This window comes from Chamaea fasciata, unplaced genomic scaffold (assembly GCF_029207755.1).
Source record: "Chamaea fasciata isolate MVZ Bird 193981 ecotype frontalis unplaced genomic scaffold, bChaFas1.0.hap1 SCAF_7, whole genome shotgun sequence".
NCBI classification, from domain to species: domain Eukaryota; kingdom Metazoa; phylum Chordata; class Aves; order Passeriformes; family Sylviidae; genus Chamaea; species Chamaea fasciata.
Genome location: NW_027094092.1, coordinates 31,640,416 through 31,660,702, shown reverse-complemented (window position 1 = coordinate 31,660,702; position 20,287 = coordinate 31,640,416). Strand labels below are relative to the sequence as shown.

The 20,287-nt window shown below is 36.0% G+C and overlaps 1 protein-coding gene across 1 annotated transcript in view; it reads right to left on the bottom strand.

Moving 5' to 3' along the window:
• The window catches only part of LOC136292507 (formin-like), a 128,430-nt gene that overhangs the window by 60,884 nt on the left and 47,259 nt on the right, over nucleotides 1-20,287 (bottom strand). Inside the window, exons 6-8 of the mRNA XM_066188309.1 lie at nucleotides 13,570-13,657; nucleotides 4,737-4,798; nucleotides 2,536-2,624 (exon numbers count right to left, since the gene is read on the bottom strand). Coding sequence (XP_066044406.1) covers nucleotides 2,536-2,624; nucleotides 4,737-4,798; nucleotides 13,570-13,657 — 239 coding nt within the window. The remainder of the gene's footprint in view (nucleotides 1-2,535; nucleotides 2,625-4,736; nucleotides 4,799-13,569; nucleotides 13,658-20,287) is intronic.

Here is a 20,287-nt window from a genome sequence, read left to right as displayed (position 1 = left end):
GTGTTAGTGTAAGAGAGCATTCTTGCAGAAGATGGACAAGGAAGGCTGATTTTAAGGAGGTAAACTAATTTTCAGATCACATTTATCCACATTTGAAGAATATAAAATTTAGAAACAATTTTTTGGGAAAAAAGTTGTATCTAATCCCGCAAGCTTCTAAGTATGACAGCAGAATTCAAACTGAAGTCCAACCAGAGTTGTCTTCAAAGAGAAGCAAGTGGCATTACTGGGACAGCGACTATAAATTGCTCCCTATTTCCTGAATCAAACTACATTTCAACCAGTACCACATTTTGTTACTATTTCCTTTATTAGTACTTATTTCTCAGTGGAGAGGCCTATACAGAAAATATACTACATCTAAATGGAGTCTCTTGGAAACTAGCTATAGCATCTGCATCCTGCTTAGCCAAGCCCCAAACTATGGCCAATTTTGCAAATAAATCTTTAACGTGGCAATTAATATTGGTATTTTAACAGCTATTAACATGAAACATAATTTAGTGGGGCATTGTTATGTTGCTGTCATACTTACAGTTTGTGCCAAATTTAACATACAAGCAAGACAAATAAAAACCATGTGAGCAGAAGAACATCAGTGATACCACTAAAGCTTTTTGTCTGGTAATCCAAGTACATAAGAGTCTCCTTTAGACTTCAGTGAACTCAAATCTAAGGTTTCACTACATGAATGACTACTGTTAGTATGTGCAGTCATTTGATAAATTATTTCATTTACACTTTTGTTCTGATCCTCATTAAAGACAATATATGAGGCTTATGCCCCACAGCAAATATTCTTAATCACACATAAAAATTTAGCACTTTTCTGTCTTTAACCTTTTATGGAGCTAATAAGCAAAGCACAGCTCCAACAAATCTCCAGTTCTGCAGTTAGGTTGACTTAGAGGCTGGCTGAGACAACAAAGCCAGAGGCACATGATCTACTGAGTTTTCAGAAAGCACATTATTTTGAAGGTCCAATAAAATTTACAGAAGTGAATAAAGCAAACTGTTTTCTCCTTAAGCTACCTTTTAAAAAGCTAGTTTTCTTAACCTATGTAATTTAATTATAGGGTAAAAATGGGATACACTAAGACTTGCAGAAAGAGGACTGAGCATTAATTGATAAAAAAATAGCTTTTTTCTTTGATACTACTATTTCACTCTGAACAACCACGCATAACTGCTTTATTTACAGTTCTTAATTATGGAATAATGATAGCATAAATCCAACTTTGTATTTAATTAAGATTAACCTCTCTCCACTATAAGTTACAAAAACCTCCTACAACCCTAGAGCTCTACAAGATTTGTATTCTTCAGAAGACAAAATGCATTCATATTTATTTGACTTGGACATACAGCAAACAGACTGCCAAAAATTCAAGCTCTGGAAAACATCAGCTAGCCACACAATGTATCCTTATGCCTCAAGCCAAGCCAATGATACGGGATGCAAAAGTAAGCTAGTATATAAACTTTACAGAAATTCGTCTTCTTAAGACTTACTAAAGAACAATAGCCTCTCTTCATCAAGAGTAAGATAATAGCTTTATCTCCTAATATTAGCCTATTCCTTAGCATGCAGTCACAAATGAGTATTTAGCTGCCTCATTTAAGGAGAAAAAGAAAAAAAAAATCTGTTCTTCAGCACTAACATTTTAATGGGAAAAAATGGTACAAAAATCCAGTAATTCTGACATTAACCAATCATATGCTATCTCTATTTCAGTTCTTCCTCCCTCTACCCTTTCTTACACCAGAGACAGCAGAAAAGACAAGAACAAACAAGATGGAAATGGAAACAACATGACAGAGAGGCCCCTGGGAAGGAAGAACTGAAGAAGATAAGAGTACAAAAGAAAAAAGCAGTGAAGTAGCAGAAGGCAAAAAACACTGGCTGGCCAACATCTGAAATCAAATGCATACACAAAGATAAAATTCAGGATTACCATTCTGTTCATAAATTCTTGAGGATTCTTTCACATCAGTCTAAGGCGTATTACCACAGAAGGAGCAACATTTAAGTTTTTTATCCTAACGGTTGTCACTGGCCACAAGAGTTGCAGGAGAGGAACTGTGACATCAGTCTTTTAGGTCTTCAGGGAACTTGACCAGAGCGTACAAGGTGTCTTTGGCCATAGGATCAACACATACCCTCTGTTCATGCAGCTTTTTCAAATAATTAACAACCAAAATCAGTGTGGTCCCGATCTATGCAATATTAATTTAGTCACAAATGCTCTAAGGGAAGGATAATTCTTTTACAAATGTGAGAATAGGAACAAAAATTCTTATTGATTCAAGGCTATGTATTTCATCAGTTCCGGTGGTCAAAGTTGATGTAGTAAATGCTGTCATGTCTGAAAAAAGTTTTGTGATAAGGGCAAATTTTTCATCATGCCTTGAAATACACAAAGTTTATAATTTTAGAAAAGCTCATAATTACCAAGAATTATGTATCAAAACTGCTTTCAACATATAATCAAAAGACTACATTATATAATGACAAACTATTAAAAATAATCTTACTGTTCTGGTTTATCCAGAAGCTTCAGTTCCTCCTCTTTTGAAGTCTGATAATATTGCTTGATTTTCTCCAGTTCATCCTTTTGTGCTCTCTGAGTGAATTGACATAAACTAATTAGTTACTAATCAATAAGAAATTAATAAATTACTACTTTACCTGTTTGCCTGCAAGCTGCAATTATGCTTTTTTCATTGAGAAATATTTGGACTTTGCAAAAGAGCAATGCTTAAAGATTTATGACAAATTGCATCAGTGCCTTATATGCCATTTACTACACAGGACCATCCCCAAGAGTCACACCATGTGCCCAAGAGTATTTTCAAAATACTTCTTGAATTCTGTCAGGCTGATTCTGTGATCACTTCTCCAGGGAGCCTGTTCACCCTCTGGGTGAAGAACCTTTCCCTAATACCTAACCTAAATGTCCCCTGACACGACTTCAGGGCATTCCCTCAGGTCCTATCACTGTCACCACAAAGAGAAGATCTTGCCCTCTTCCCCTCGTGAAGAAGCTGCAGGCAGCTATGAGGTCTTCCCTCAGTCTCCTCCAGGTTGACAGCCCAAGTGACCTCAGCTGCTCCTTGTATGGCTTCCTCTCAAAGTCTTTCACCATCTTCACAGCCCTCCTTTGGATGCTCTCTAGCATTTTATATCTTTGTTATACTGTGGCTCTGAGAATTGCCCTCAGCACTCGAGGTGAGGCTGCCCCAGTGCAGAGCATAGCGGAACAATCCCCTCCCTTGCCCAGCCGTGCCTGATGAACCCCAGGACAGGTTGGCCCTCCTGGCTGCCAGGGCACTGCTAACTCATGTTCAGCTTGCCACAGACCAGGACCATCAGGACCCTTTCAACAGAGTTTTTCTCCAATGAGTTCCCCAGAGTTGCTCCATCCCAGGTGCAAAATCTGACACTTGTCTTTTTTAAACTTCACACGGCTAGGGATTGCACAAGCCTCTGATTTGTCAAGGTCTCTCTGCCTTTAACGGAGTCAATGGCTCCTCCCAATTTAGGATCAGCATCAGACTTACTTAATACATATTCCAGTTCTGTGCCCAAGTTGTAAATGAAGATGTTGAAGGGCATAGGGCCTAGGATTGAGCCCTGCAGAACCCCACTAGTGACAGGTCACGAGTCTGATGTCACCCCATCCACTACAACCCTTGATGCCTGACCCATCAAACAGTTGCTCACTCATCACAGGATGTGTTTATCCAACATTTTATCCAACACGATACTGTGAGAGACAGCATCAACATCTTTACTGAAATCCAAAAAGATTACATCAACTGGCTTCCTTTGGTCATAGAATCACCAAATATGTTGATTTGAAAGGGACCCTTCAGGATTGTTGAGTACAACTCCTGGCCCTGCACACGACACCCCAAGAATCACACCCTGTGTCTGGGAGCATTGTCCAAACACTTCCAGTTGATTGGGACCTCTCTAGATTCCCAAAAGCATTCCAAAATCATCAAGAAAAGGCCTAGCTCTTTGAATATTCTTGGATGAATTCCATCAGGCCCCACAGACATACAGGGATCCAGCTGGAGCAGCACATGCCTCACAAGTTCAGAGTTGACTGGGAGTTGATCAATCTCACAGTCATGGTCATCCCGCTCAGGGCACTGGGAGCCCTTCAGCCCATCATCGATGTTGACAAGAGAGGCAAAGAAAGCATCAGACATCTCTATGTCTATGTTTCTCTATGACCCTGTTTGTGAAGTGGCTATCCTCATCCTGTAACGAGCTGATGTTACTTTTATACGGCTTTTTGCCATTAACATATTTTAAAAAAGCTCTTTTTATTGTCCCCCACAGTTCTGTCCAGCTTCAACTCCAACTGAGCTTTGGCTGCACAAATTTTCTCTCTAGAGTGGCAAGCAGCACTTCTGTATTCCTCCCACATCAGCTGACCTTGCTTCCACTGGGCATACACCTTCTTTTCTTGCCTTTGCTCCAAAAGAAGATCCCAGCTCAGCCAAGACAACCTTCTGCTTCATCTGCTTGAATTCTTACATTTAAGAATTGCCTGCTCCTGCGCCCTTCATGAGGTGGCGTTTGAAAAATAATCTGCACGGACAGACCCCAGAACCTTCATAAGCCTTTTCTCAGGAGACCTTACTCACTAGTTCCCTGAGCAGCCTAAAGTCTGTGTCCGAAATACTTTGGTGATTAACCACATTTTTACCCCGCCTCTACTTACATTTTCATATAGGGCTTCCAGTGTCTCCAGATCTACTACGGAGTCATCAACACACAATATAGCTGTATAGAATACAAACACATATTAAACACTGGAAAACATAAATTAAAACTTCAATTCTTTTTCCTGTGAAATGTACCAAAGGGTTCCAACCTAGATACAGGACATATATGTACCCAGTAAATATCTTTTTATTTTCATTATTTTATTTTTGTTCTGATGCCACAACACAGCACTCCTGCAAGAATGTTCTATAAACTCTCTCAGGAAAATAGAGTTCTACTTTTTCTCTCCAATATAATCAGCAGTCAAAGATGTGACCAGACAAGTAGCCAGTTGATTGTCTAGCTGGCCAGGCAGGAGACCAGGAGAACAACTGATACCAGACAACGAACAGCACAGATTTCATGTTAACTTAGAAGGCTGGATAGGAAGGAATTGAGAGTGAGGGTATTTAAGTCTCCCTGTGTGCATGGGAAATAAGTGATATACACTTGTCTAGGAGTTAGCAATCTTGGTAAGTAGACAAGTGGACAAACTTTCAGTTTTCAAGTTATAAATTTGCAAGCACAAAAGATTGTGCTACAGTTTTAAAGTTATGTTCAACAAGATCACATTTAAGTTAGCTTTAACTAATAGAAAACTAACCACATTACAATTTACAGACAAATACTTTTCAATACCACACGGACGCACATGAAGTATACTCTTCAGTGATTAATTATGCTTCATTACTTAAAATGAGACATCTCAAAATGTTTCCTATTTTAGTTCCAAATATTACCGTGCTTGGAATATATGACACAGGTGCTTCCAATATTTGCAAATCCTATTACAATTTACACAACATACTGGAACTGTTCTGAAAACTAAATGGGACTGCTTCACGGCACATTCTAACACACTCTAATGTTAAATTTCAGTAAGCTGAGAGATGTACAATGAAATGGAAGTAACTCTGGATATTTAAATTTTCTGAAAACAGCCTTTCCTCAAGATTTGTAAGAGGACTAGGTACAACTTTTGAACTCACGACTTATGCTTATATATTACTAAGAACATTAATCCCAAAAGAATCAAGCAGATAACCAGTGAGATGTCATTAGCTACTATCCGATAACTTTCAATTCAACTGCATTATATATCCTGAAATGATCCTTGACTGCTTATGAATTTAGAGGATTTTAAAAGCTCTTGCTGCACTTGCAATCCAGGTTTGAAAGGGGAAAGGCACACATCTTTAAATAATTATTTAAATGCAATAAGCTTTCGCCTGCTCTACCACCTACCCCATGATTTTACATAGTGAAATTAACCAGCAGGCTAGTAAATTTTCTCTGTGGCAGGCTAATTAATTTTATTAAAAGGTCCAGTGACATTTAGAATGCTTTAAAATTCTGCCTGTCAATTATGATTCCATCTGTTGACATTACACTTAGGTTAGAAGTAAAGAATTACACAGAAGACAGTATCAATGAAAAAAGCAGTATTTCCAATCATTTTTCTCTTACTGGAATACTGGAAAGATTCAAAACCCTCAAGACTGTAACCAAATGTGAAGATTGACAAAAATCTTGGTTTAAAGAAAAAACCTTAGGGTTTGAATTTATGAGATTATCTCTTATCTCCTGCAAGACAGTTCCTAGAGTTGCACCATCTTCTGTATCATCCAATAAAATTTCAAAAGAACCTAAGAGATGGGAAATCTCTTGGAAAATTAGTTTCACAGTCCAATATATTTAATTTTTAAGATTAACAATATGCATACTAAGTTCAGAAACTTTCCCTTGTGGTTGAACTTTTATCCCATTTTAGCATATTCTGATATCTGCTTATAAGGAGAAATTTACTTGTCCAGAGCTATCTAGAAAACACAACTTATTGGAGGCAATTTAAACTTATACTAGAAATACAAAGCATGTAACTGTTAGCCAAATTTTTATGTACAGATCTATTATGACAACAGGAAGTAGCTGGATAAAAACCCACTTTAATAAGAATATCAAGAGTTACAAACCTAGCTGAAAATTTTAGCCAGATATTTGTCATCAAAATGGCCCCAGAATCACAAAGTGGTTTATACTGCTCTATTGTTATCCACGTTTCTGTACTCGACATCAGATCTAACAAATCAGCATTGAAATAACATGATAAAACAAAAAGTTTTTGTGATAAAATAATGAAATACAATCTGCTAAACCACATTTTTAATAGAATTAATAATAATCAATTTTAAGAGATATTGACCTGAGTTATTTTCTCTCTTGGAGAGAGCATGTGATTGTATAAAAGTAGTCAGAAAATATTTTCTGATTTACCTGCTATAAAACCTGTACTGCTATTATTGGCAATGCATAGACAGACAATTGCAGTTAAAAATAAAGCCATACAGCTGTATGGATGTCAGTGTATGTGGTGACACATTCCCAGTAATTCAGAAGTACTGCCAAAATCCACATAACCTCCTTCATTTCATCATTATACATTTTAATGTCTCAGCCCATTTCTTTTTCATTCAAACTGATTGAACTGAATTCCATGCACATTTGGAGCACATGACAAAAATGGAAACATGCAAATTTATGAAGATCAGGACATTAAAAAAAAAAAGGCATTGATTTTGAAAAGCTGGAAGAAATCCCCAAATTCACTGGTGTCTTCATATTCTTCTTATTCTTAAAATACGGCATGTGCAATACATTCACAGTATTTTGTGTAAATTAGCTTGAATTGGGGCAGCTTAAAAAACCCATTGCACTAGATCAAAGAAAGTAATTATTTTGATTTTCACTTTAAGTTACAAAAGCTTTTTAATTTTTATGTGAAAAACAAAACCAACTTTTAACCGTATCTATATTAACTTCATCAAAATTAATACAAACCTTGGTATGTTTTTCAAAATGCTCTTCCTTATACAGTGAATTTAACCAGGATACTTTACTGCTTTAAATCTCATTATACCAAGCTTATGTAAGTGTAAGTAATATAGGTGAAGTATCATAAATCTACAAAAGAGGCTCCAAAACAATTAATAGCTATTACAATATCAATCATCATTGGTGGTTTTTACTTTCATCTTGCTTTCTAGTTAGCTGTCTTCCTTACACAGTCAGTTCAGTTAGAATATTTCACCTACACCTCACAATATGTCAAAAGGAAGTAGAGTCATGCTGTGAAAAGCTGGTAATTTTATTGGGTTCCTCTACCTTTAAAAAATCTGTTACTTGGCCAAGTCTGGTTTCTGAGATCCTTTTTTGGAGGGAAATTGAGGCAAACATTTTTATGTTGCCTATGGTGTCTGCTCACAAGAAGAAGAATTTATACACACAAGGATCATTAGTGCAGGGTTGCACCCATTAGGATATAATAACCGTCAGCTAGGACAAAAAACAGATCAGCATCATGCATTCAAACTAATAGGCACACATAAAAATACTTGCCAGCTACATTTCACACACTAAAAACACTTCGAATATAAACTTATACCAAAGGTTTTTAACATCCTAACTTCTAAAAAATGAATCTAACAGATTCCATGCTGCACAGATTTTTCACGTATTCTGATCAATTAAAAATGCAACGCAAAAAAAAGCTGAGAATTTAAAGCATACTGTGTGTAGTCTACATGCATCTTTAGAACTTAGAGCTTAAAATGAAAAATATTCTTACCTCCTCTAAATCAGCCTAAATACCAACAGTCTTAAGGCTGAGTCTGATATACAGCCTCACTCCTACTAAACACATTTTGGTTAAATCAGGGTTTAAGTCCTGCTGACAGAGCTTACATATACTCACCAGTATCAAACCATTTAATGTGACAATTAGGCTATGAGATATGAAGAAATCACCTTAGCAGCTCCCAAATGATAAAACAAAACGACATTATTTAAATAAAAGGAGTTTGCCAAAGCTACATTTATTTGACCTGGAAGTACTTAGTTGTTTTATGTACTGCATTCTGTTGAGTAAGGCTTGATTCCATGGGAACGAGCAGCCTGTCATTGGGCAATTTAAATGAAATTGTGACTGACCTAGTCAATTAGACAATGACTGTTAAATACTTGGCAAAACTGCCTGTAATATCCTAATCCCTCTGGTTAACTTCTGACAAATTCAAATGTTATCAACTTATTTAAAGGTTTTCTCCAGTATCAACTGCCATGCAACACAAAAAAAATATACATAACAAAGAAGTACCATGGGCACAATGGAGGTTTAGAAGACTAAGAAAGCTTGAATCCTGCAAGAAGTCATGAACAAATATTCTGGCACTAATGGTAACCTACCAACACACAATGGATGTCTCAAACAGATTCATAAAAATGCATGTTGTGAATTTTCCCGAAAAAGAGAAAAACATTTAATTTTAAATAAAATCATTTCCCAGCTTCTGAGATGGGTATGCAGCTATCTTTATACTTCATGCATAGTATACAGAATATATACATTGCATACATGTAATATTTTGGGTAGGTGGGAAAGTTACACAACTTTGGATCAACAGTTTAGATGTGCCGTAAGGCATAACTTGCACTAAGACAATGCAAACCTATGTATATACCTTCTACGGGCTCTTATTAGAGCAATCCAGGATGATTAGAAATACAACACTGAATCAGAATGGTTATTAGACTGATCATTAGTCTGGCTGGGTTAATCTACAGTTCACATACCACCAATCTTTTACTCACATATGCTGACAATGAAGGGAAATCATGAAGTTGAAGGAAACCAGTCAGACACTTCACTTTTAGCATTAGAAATATCCTCTGTGCTAAGGGTAAATGTTAAGTTCCCCCCTTTTTCATACAGGCTATATACTGTCAGCATTGTAGTGCTACACCACAGCTACTAGGGCTTTGGTAAACGTAGCAGCAAAGTCTGCAGCGGTTCTGTGGGGAGTTGCTGCACTGTATTGCCACAAAGAGTACAATAAGCTATTAAGTGCGCATCTGATGTCATCTACCATATCCCAAAGATTTAGTCCCATGGAAAATATACCAGCATGCATACCAGCAGACCATCTACCTAATGTGCTCTGACAGTAATCAGGGATATTTGAAAGTGATACATTTCCCCAGTGTACAGAAGCAGAACTTCTGGTGCCTTACAAATTTAGTGGCAAAATTCAGGTACTATGAAGTTAGGGAGGGATTTGAGAGCATCACTCTTTTGAACACAGACATCTATATTTTATGTACATCCCATTTTCTGTAACTAAAAGTTTTTCATGTGGGCTGCCCCACAATTGTGCCAGTTAACTCTTGAACAACAATCTCAGTAGCACATGGAAAGCCAGCATAGATGACATACACTGCAGAAAGGACTACTATTACGTGTTTTCCAGTGCACTGCTATTGCCAGCTACTATTTTGGAACTGTCTCAGTGAGTGGAATGTTGCCCTGTAAAAAGCTGGGACAAGGACCCACACAGTGTTTTCACATACAGCTATAATCAGCATTTCCCATTACAAACAAAACTGGAACACCTCACTGTGGAGCGAGTTGTAGTATTTTAAGAGCAAAACCACACAAATAGTGTTGATCCACAAGTTTGTCTTTTAAGTTGTAGTATTTCAGCTGAACAATGATAGGAAAAGACAGAAATGGATTGATATGAAGATTACTTCTCTAAGTGTGGATACTTAAAGCTTACCTAACCAGTGATCCTCATTTCTTTTTATAAAGGTTCTTAAAAAATGCAGAGAAGCAGCCTTAAAAATAATCTCAAACCTATGCACAATTTGATTATTGCTGTTTTTCTTTTCAATATACAGATTCTATATAGCATACTGAGTCAGACAGATTTTCTGCCTGCTTCTTCTGCTCAGCAAATGAGTGATATTAGTAGTGGTCCTAACAAAAAACTTTATTGCCCTCACCAGTACCAGACTCAACAGTGTTCTCAGAACACTGAAGTACCTAGGATTTGTTCTCTCCCACTGAACAAAAAGCTGAGTATTAGGACAGGTGCAGCATGACTATGTGAACTTTCCCTGTGCATCCTATAACACCAACACTACCCAAAATAACTATTTAGTTTTATGCTGTCTTCTCCTTAGATTCTACTCAGAAGCAGTATGGATAGAAACTTATCTGCAAAGGATGAACTTCATTCTCTTAAATGAACATGTGTGCAAGATCCCCCTCCTGAAGTGTGGTGGCTGGCACATTATCAAATGCAAACTCAAACATCTGGATACCAGATATGGTCACTTGCTTGTTTTGCACTGCTGAGTTATCTACATAATATGTTGTGAAGCTATGTACTTTGATTTGAGAGGACATTCCTCATAATGCAAAAATCTCACACTATTTTAAAGGGGGATGCAATTTTTCTTGTGGTTACTCTTGTTTGGTCTTTTCTATAATTTTTCATGCATCTGTGTGCACAGGGCAGTTCATTTGAGAACTCCTCTACCTGTATTCTGTAACTGCTACCTCCGGTAGACTAGTAAGTACATTATACATAGACAGTACATTCATTTGCATATGACTTTACAACAAACAAGGCCATAAAAGCTTGAAATAAAAAATAGATTATTTTTTTTTCACTTTTGACTTTCTTTTGCTTCAGGTTTCTACATTCTCTGTTCTAAGTGGTCAAAGGCTATTAACTTTTCCCTGTTTTTCATGTACTGATTTCTGCCATGGAAATTGGCGTGAAAAACGAGATGAGTGCTTAATTTGTATATTCTTAGAGGTAGCTCTTTGCAGCCTCACTTCAAAAAAGACAAAAAACCCCCAACAAGTTGGCACTTATGACCCAATGATTACATGCTTTTTTCGATTAGGTGTTGCCATGTGACATTTAGCCTATTAGGAATTTTTTTTCATCCAGTGCATTGATTACAGCAATCTTCAGATAATTTGTCTGCTGACAGGAGACTGCCCACAGATTTAAACTACACAAAATACTATGGAACAAAAAGACATTAAAACAGAAACAAGCATAATTCTACTGTTGTCTTCAGAACAATTTACATTTCTAAAGGTCCTCTCTACAAAACAATGTTTTCCCTGAGTTTTGTGAACTGGTTTTTCACCCTAGATAGTCTCTGAACACAGATTTTGATTAGAATCAGTCAGGCTGCTTTGTCAGTATGTTTTTAAAAGAGTTCCACTAATGTTATTCCCAAATTCTGATGGTAGCTCCTAGCTGTTTCCATATGCAAGAGGCAGCATATTCTATTGCTGCCTTGAGCAACACATGTGGTGACAGGCCAGTCATTTGCTACCTCAGACAAGGAAGGGCGATGAGTTCTAAACTTTTCTTCAGCGACAGCACTTGTTTTGGTGTCTTTCTTCTACTAACACTAATTTTCAATAAACTTGTAGGACTACATCAGCTATGTCTACAATTGCAAGTAGCACAGTCTTTAGAAAAGGATTTGTAGACAGCAACAGTTCACACTATACATGTTTCAGGGAGTTTTAACTATCTCTGATCTGATCCTGGGGAATTTAGAGCCTGCTATACATGGAGACTTATGGCAGGCCCCTAAAGCATATCTTCTCATTTAATTTGATTCTGAAGGATGTTTGTGCACTCTGAGACTGCTCTGCATTTCTCTGCAACACAAATACAGCAAACAGGACAACTGGTACATGTGATTCTAAAGTCCGCTGCTAACTCAAGCTAAAATGCTATTGTATACATACCCAAATATTTGGGTCATTATGTTCTCTTAGATTTGATATAAATTAGCCAAAAGATTTCAAAAGCTACACAAGTACAGCGAACAACTGAGAGAGATGGAGATGCTCTATTTTAGTAGAACATCATGGCATGGAAAATAAACCCCATCTCTGAAGATCCTTAAGAATATTACCCAGTTTTTGTAATAAAGCTTCTATCCTGTCCCTACACTGCTGACATTTCTGCGAGGAAATTATTCAGACCTTTGGTAATAGCAGTTTTTTTCCATCTCATTCTGATACCTTTCACACAATACTGGCAGGCACAAAGTTATTCCTTCTTTTCCTTATTCCTCTGCATCCCAGGAGACATCTGTAAGCCCTTGTGCTTTTAAAGTGCTAGATGCTCAAAGGCTCCTTTGAAATTAATAATGATCAATGCCAGCAGCATCTCAACACCCTACCCAGTATTTGCATGTGATGGAGGGAAAACAATAGCAAAAAAGGAGACATCAACTTGAGTTGTTCCAGCAGTTGTTTTAAATGGTGAATATTTTCCTTTTCTTAATGTGAAAAAGAAATAAACAATATCCTTAAACAATATCTTTTTAAATCCAGAACATAAGCAGACTCTCAATTACCCCAGTGTTCTGAAAAATCTCTATTTCTCTACAGCTGTATTGGCAAACTCAAATAATTTCTACCAGTAATGGAATTTACAACTGACTAGCTCCACACTTCGCAAAAATGCCATCCAGTAATTCTCTAGCTGATTCTTACATGGCAACATCAGTTTGGGATTTACTTCTTATACTGTTAATGAAGCAAAATGTAAATATTAAAAAATTATGACTGCACGTTTGAAGCCCAAAAGATTTATGTGTGAGCCCTACATTTAATTCCTGTTGGTGGATAACTTGCTTTAGAAAAAGCAAGAAACTGTAGGGGAGGAATATGAAAATACCGTACTGAAAGTGTTATGCTAACTATAAGGGTACAGAAGGAATTGTATCTAAATTCAATTCTAGTTTTTAGGTGAAAATTTTACATATACTAGAATATAATGGAAGAATGATTCCTCTGGTAGTTTAGGAGATTATATTCAAAACACATTCTGCACTGTCAGAAATTATCTGAGGGCTATAATAAAATATCCATGCAAGCACAATACACATTAAGTGCAAGAAACACTTACCTTGTTGAATATCCTTCATCTCCAAGTGCAAGCTTGATATTAAAATTCCTACAGTTTGAGACCGTTTTCCATCCAGCAATTTGATAATCTAGAAAGATGATGTAAAATGATCTGAGATCAAGGGAACACTCTACAAAGGATTCAGTCACTTTTATAACAGAAGCTAATTTGTGAATTGAATTCAATATTTCTCCTAACATCAAACCCTTCTATTAACTAAATGTGGTAGTAAGACCTTCATCTCATCTTTGTGCTATGCACCTTAACAAATTAACCATGAGACTGAATTCTCACCAGGTCTTCTAAAGAACATCATCTCTTACTTGTAGGATGCTATTACGCAGGAAAAGAAAAAGGCACATCAAATATTTATTCTGGAATATGATTTTTTCCCCCCTTTTTCTTTAAATGATATTTAAGAACTATTAAAGACACTGAGTACATCACAAACTCCTTAGTTTGTCTGGTAGTTTACATTTCAGTGTGAACAAGCTTATGTTTATTTTTTCAGCAAAGAATCAATTCCTGACCAAGAAGGAACACTACTTCTGGAACACTGGGCACTACTCAAAGTATTTCTTTCACCGATGTCTGAATGGGCTTATTCCACACTGTTGACACACCACAGGGATTTCAGGATTTTTTTCACATTTGGGTACAGATATTTGATAGTGTAATATACTGATATTCAGACAATAATACTTTCTGATGTCAGTTTAGGGGAGAAGAAAAAAGAGGAGTAAGGGAAACCTTATTGTTATCTTTGCTGGGTTGAAAATAGTTATAAAGAAGGGGACCAGTGTAGTTCACGTGTTAGAAATGTGAAAAAAAAAATTCCCACAAGGTCTGGGCTAATGGTATTTGTGAATTTGATTTATTTCATAAGGAAGATATGACAGGAGCACATCACAAATTTCAATACGTACACAAGTTCTTCCAAAATACAAAATGTTCAGATCCAAGAAAATGGCTTACTTCATAGTGTTGATGTACAAAAACTATTAAAAATACCAACTTGTACACAAAATTAAAACTAATAGCTATGTTTTTCCTTATATTCTTAGTATTTGAACACTATTTAATCTATATTTCTCCAATTCTAATTTTAATGTTTAAATTAAAGGTGGCACTTGTATTTGGATATTTAATAATAGCAAAAACTTAAAGCAATTGTTATCCCTTATTCCTGGAATACTTTTATTGATGCTCATGTTAGAGACCATTAACTGACAAAATTTATACTAACTCATAAAAATGTTTCCTATCTGTGTTTCATGTGATTTACAAATATTTAACTACAAAAATACCTAGTCACTCATCTACACAAAATTGAATTTTTTGACAAATAGAGGATAAAGAGAAATGATACTGACATTTTCACATGAAAATGAGAAGTTAGCTCTTATTTAGAGTACTGAAATTGGAAAATACATGCACAAGTTGGAATACATGCTGTCTTCAACAAACAGCTGACAGATATCTCTGGTCCCTCTTGTAGGTACTCAATAGTAAACTTATGTTAAAGTAGATAGTGTGCATTTTCTGCCAAACTTTGAAAAAAATCTGTCCTGAGAGTTTTTTCTGCCTATATGTACAGCACACATGATGGATATTATGAAATTATTACTATGGAAAGTGTTTTGCTCAAATGACAAAGAATTCAGGCTCTTAATCCCCTCAGTACAGAAGCCGACGATTTTCCTCCAATTTGCCTTAAATGAACGCTGTGGAATCATTAAATCCCGTTGACTGATTCTTCTGAGCAAATGTAAGTAACTGCTTGGTTTATCATGGTAATTTCTGAAGCTTTACATGAATTTGCTGAACTCCGCAGCACATTAAGTTCTTACAGGGATAATTACAGGTTTGAGCAGAACGCAATTTGTACAGCATTCACTGACCTCCAAGCTGACCTTGTTCAGGGCAAATTCAGAGATTGTCACAAACCCCATTAGACACACCTAGTTTGAGGCAAAACCTTTCCAGACTATAGCTGTTGTAGACAATATGACATTTGAAATCATTCCACTAAAATATTTGTAAGTGCTAATATATTCTCCAGATAAGATCAAACTAGCTCACATCACTAAGCAAGACCTCCCCCTCCAATGACTTGTGAAAAAACCCTTAAAGACAGCCCTATAAAATTTTAAAAGTTTAACCAGAGATTAATGACTTAAAACGGCAACTAACTGTATGTTCACATGCATTTTAGACAAATGTACACATGGTGACAATTACCAGACATCAAACTAGATGCAGACTACCTGAAATATCTTCAACCGAGTAACTAAAGGCTAAAAGGGAGCAAAAATGGAGGACCATGACAACAGAATAGCTTAAATTGAGCATAAAACTACTTCAAACCCATAGTTATAATGCTAAGTATTATACTGAAATTTTGTCATGGATTTTTAGAATCGATGTGGAACTTGGAAGATTTTGCAGTTAAAATATATTATCAGTAGTAGAACAGAGAATTTATTTTCAAAGACACTAATTTTGTCCCAAATGATGGTTATTCTGGCAAAGTAACTAAGGGGGAATTACATATGTGTATGAGTTCCGAATAGAATGGAGACACAAACAAACAAACAAACAAAAAAATCAGCACTTTTTCAGTTCAGTAAAAACGTAAGGCAAATAAAAGAAAAGTTTGTAAAGACTGCATTGAACTATTTATTCTATGCTTTTAAAAGACAAACCACTGACCACCTCCCAGCATATTAGGACTTGCTTGTAGCTGGCAGTGACAGGTAAGCAGCTACAACCCAGCTGACACCAGCTGATGCTGCTATGCCCAGTGGTGGGGTTAGCCAGCTGCCTGTTGCTTCTCCAGGCTATGAATGTATTGTTGTGATGGATGCAGCATCTTCTGGTTTAGTGACAAAATTGTGACTGCTGGTGATAGATAATTCATTTACTTCATTGATCCATACCATTATTTGCTTTTTGAGATTTTTTCCCCCTGAGTTTTTTTTAATGTTATTAAGTTAGCTGATTTCCTGTACACAAGTGGTCTCATCTACATCTTTCAAATCTTTATAATCTAATTAAAAAGTGAAGATACACCAAAGCTTGAATACACTAATAAATTATTCTGTCATTCCCATTAGAAGGTGTTTCTCCGATGTAGCCAGAAATGTATTTCATTAAATACTATACAAAAGACTTTACTGTTTTGTCTAACTTCAATGTCCACATTCTGTCCAGGACACTTATTGGTGCTGAAATCTGAAGAGATTCAGTTTACTTTAGTGATTAAAAGATAAATCCTTCCTCCTGGTGGGGCATGGATTCCTTCCATAATATTGAAATGTATTGAGAAAAGCCAGAAGCCAAAAAGCTGTCCTGCATATTACAGTATTTCCCTCCATTCCCACTCAATACCTTTTTCAGCAAATCATGAGTAGACTGCTGAAACCCTGTTCGAACACAGGAAGACTATCCTGCACAAGAAGACAAACTGTGCCCCCCTCAAGTCATTCTGCATAAAGACTCCAAGAGTTACTAATGAAATTTCAGAAGCATAAAACTGGACATTATCTCTCATAATCCTGCTCAAGGGACAGTCAAATTTGACTATGTTTTCCTTCACATGGATGAACCATAGCCTTTTATTTTTTGAAGTCCATTTACAATTTTGTTACCTCGAAAACACCACTACTTTTAGCCTTTTTCTAAAGTATATACAAATGGCAATTTACTAGGTTCAAATAGGAGGTATGAAATGAGCTAGTAAGAAACTTCTTTCAGTATCTTTACTCCTATCAGAACTGCAAAAATAAGACAAACCACAAAATAATTTGGATAATTTCTATATTCTACATGACTTCAGGGCTTTGTGATAAACAAGGAATGCCAGTTATTTTTCTCAACACAGAATAAAATATGAAAAGAAAGTGAGAGTGCCTCAGAAGAGCACGCACTAGCATTTTACTACTTCTGCTTAAGTTTGAACACTGTTTATTATCTTATGCAGAAGCCGAAGACAGTCATTGTGTTTCAACCCTGCAAAGCTTCCAACACTTTCGGCAATATCTGCCCTTCTTGCGGAAACACAAAATTTATTAATTGTAATTGCTCGTTTAGTTAGATGGACAAAAAACTTGCTGACAGGCATATCCCTTTCAGTTAAAAAAATGCAATTCACTCAAAATATTGACACTCTTCGTAAATGAGAACACATGTTAATAATTACGTGAAGTCTTTTAGAGATAATAGACAACAGAAAAGCCATTATCTTTAATGTCCTCCTGCGTCTTTGAAATTATAATCATTGCACTAAAGGGCCAAAAATGATTGATGGACTTTCATTTGGAGCATACACCTGACACAAATTACTTGACATTTACTCTTTTTTTTTGGTAAGATGAAGACAGAGTGGCATCACAAATATCCAACTATCCTGTTTCTTGAAAAAGCATAAAAAATACTTGAGTTTTTGAGGATAAATTACTAACAAGTGCTCAAATATATTGGAAAAACTTATAAAACTTCAATTTATGTGTTAAATCTAGCAATGGAGCAACAATATGCACATGGAAAAAACTGCAGCAAAGAAATCTTTTTTAAATATCTCTTTTTCAAGATTACAGAGTATCATAATGAATAATGTCTTTTATTTATTTGATTCATATGCAGGTGCTAAGGGACTTTTGTTTTCTTCCAGTAATTTGAACTTTTCCTGCTGCATATTCAACCACTTCAGAACTATAAAACAACTACAAAATAAATCCCACTCCTATATATTATTTATCCACCTGGAGTCTCTGGGAAAGTCAGCAATCATCTCTTCTCCATTTCATGGACATCAAACATTTACTGCATTACATTACTTCATATAGGATTATAATGCATCTAGTCTTAATTTTAGAACATTTTTATGAGAGAAGAATTATATTTTAAATATTTAAATATATTGCATGGTATTTTGCTCTAATATTGGGACATAACTAATATATTCATCTAGCCGGTAAACTCTCCCAACCAGAAAAAACTAATTCTATTCTCAAGACATAATATCAAAACCTCAGAATACTAATTTTTATCATTATCTACATAATACAGTAGAACATTAAAGATTGCATACATGCAGAGAAGATAAATGCACAAGAACAAGAGTTTCCTGAATTATTTCAGAGGGTGTACAGTTGGAAAAAAAAAATAAAGTTCTTCCAAAGGTGCTACATTTTCCAAAGTGCTGCATGATCAAAGAAGCATGAGCATCCACACAGTTTGCAGGGCTTATAAACCCAGATAAGCATCACCATAACAAACTTCAAGTCTTCAAGTATGTATCTGTGTACTAGGAAGGTACACCTGACCTTCATTTAACCTTTATTATTTTTACACTGTATCACTATCAAGTGAACTTACTATTCCAAAGTAAGTTATTATGTTTCTAAAAATAAGTAAAATCGCCTGCTATGCAGTCCTTTAAGTTGTTTTACCACTGCTGCTTAGATTCTTAATTTCCCTTCCTTTCTTCCCCCACATACTTGTCAGAAGCCTCTGGAAATCAGTGCAACCCAATAAGCCATTTCTGTCTGGCACAAAGGCAACAAATTTGGGAATCATGAAAGTGTTTCCATTCTTGAAAAAAGTACAGCCAGCTGTTTCAATCCATAGGACAACAGGCAGAAAGTGGATTTTATGTCCTTTGTTTAACAGTGTCAAGATGTTGAAAAGACACTCAAAATGTCATTCACAGCATTTCTGCACTTCGAGACAGTTATCAATTATATGTGCACCATTGTAAACAAACTTTCCTAAAGATCTCCAAATACAGAAACACAATTTCCCTAGCCAAAATTTTTCCCCATTTCTTTGGTATTCTTGCTCTTAGAAAGCTTTTCATAATTTTTCTTTGCAGCAGCTGCATGCACTTGATTACACTTATACTGTGTGTCCCAATCAACCTTCTCCTTTCTAGACTAAACAATCATAATAATTTGATTCTTTCCTTAGAGACTACTTCACTTTTCATCATTCTCCCTCTTCTTGACTCTTTATAGTCAACAAATTTTTAATGAAGGGTTGTAGGGCCTAAATCTAGACGCAGTTCTTAACTGAGACATGGCTGAGTAGTCTGTCTTGCAAGCAATACTTCTTGATCAGAGTTCTGCTTTTCATTTTTAGCAGTACCATGATTTGTTCCTCTTGCGAGCCACTATAATGCCAAGACTCTTTCTGCTGAACTATTACCAGTCAGTTAGACAGCTCTATCCCATCTTATTTTCTTAGGTAGCTGAATATCCTTAATTATATTAACCTTGCATTAATTGCGCTAGCTTTGTTCTTATCTTTGTCTGTCACACCAGATCTCAGGAACATGAAAGTCTTCTGAAGGATAAACTTCAGTACATTTGAAACCTCTCATAAATAGGTGGTGGCTGCAGAGTTAGTATTCTGCTATCCAAGAAATAAGTGCAAATACCAAGGTAACTACAACCAGCAGAGAAGTCCAGAGTCCTCAGTGTATTCTCCTATTTTGACAATGAGTATATTTCTGTATGAATAGAAATACTATTGATGATATATTGGAATATTATTGATCTAAGTATTCATTTTATAAAACATATATTATATTGTAATTATATGAGTATAAATACATATATGTAATACGAATACAAACTCAGAAGTTTCCTTTCCGAGCACAACCTGCCAAGCAAATGGTACTGGAAAATAGACCAGCCATTCAATTTACCTTAATCGC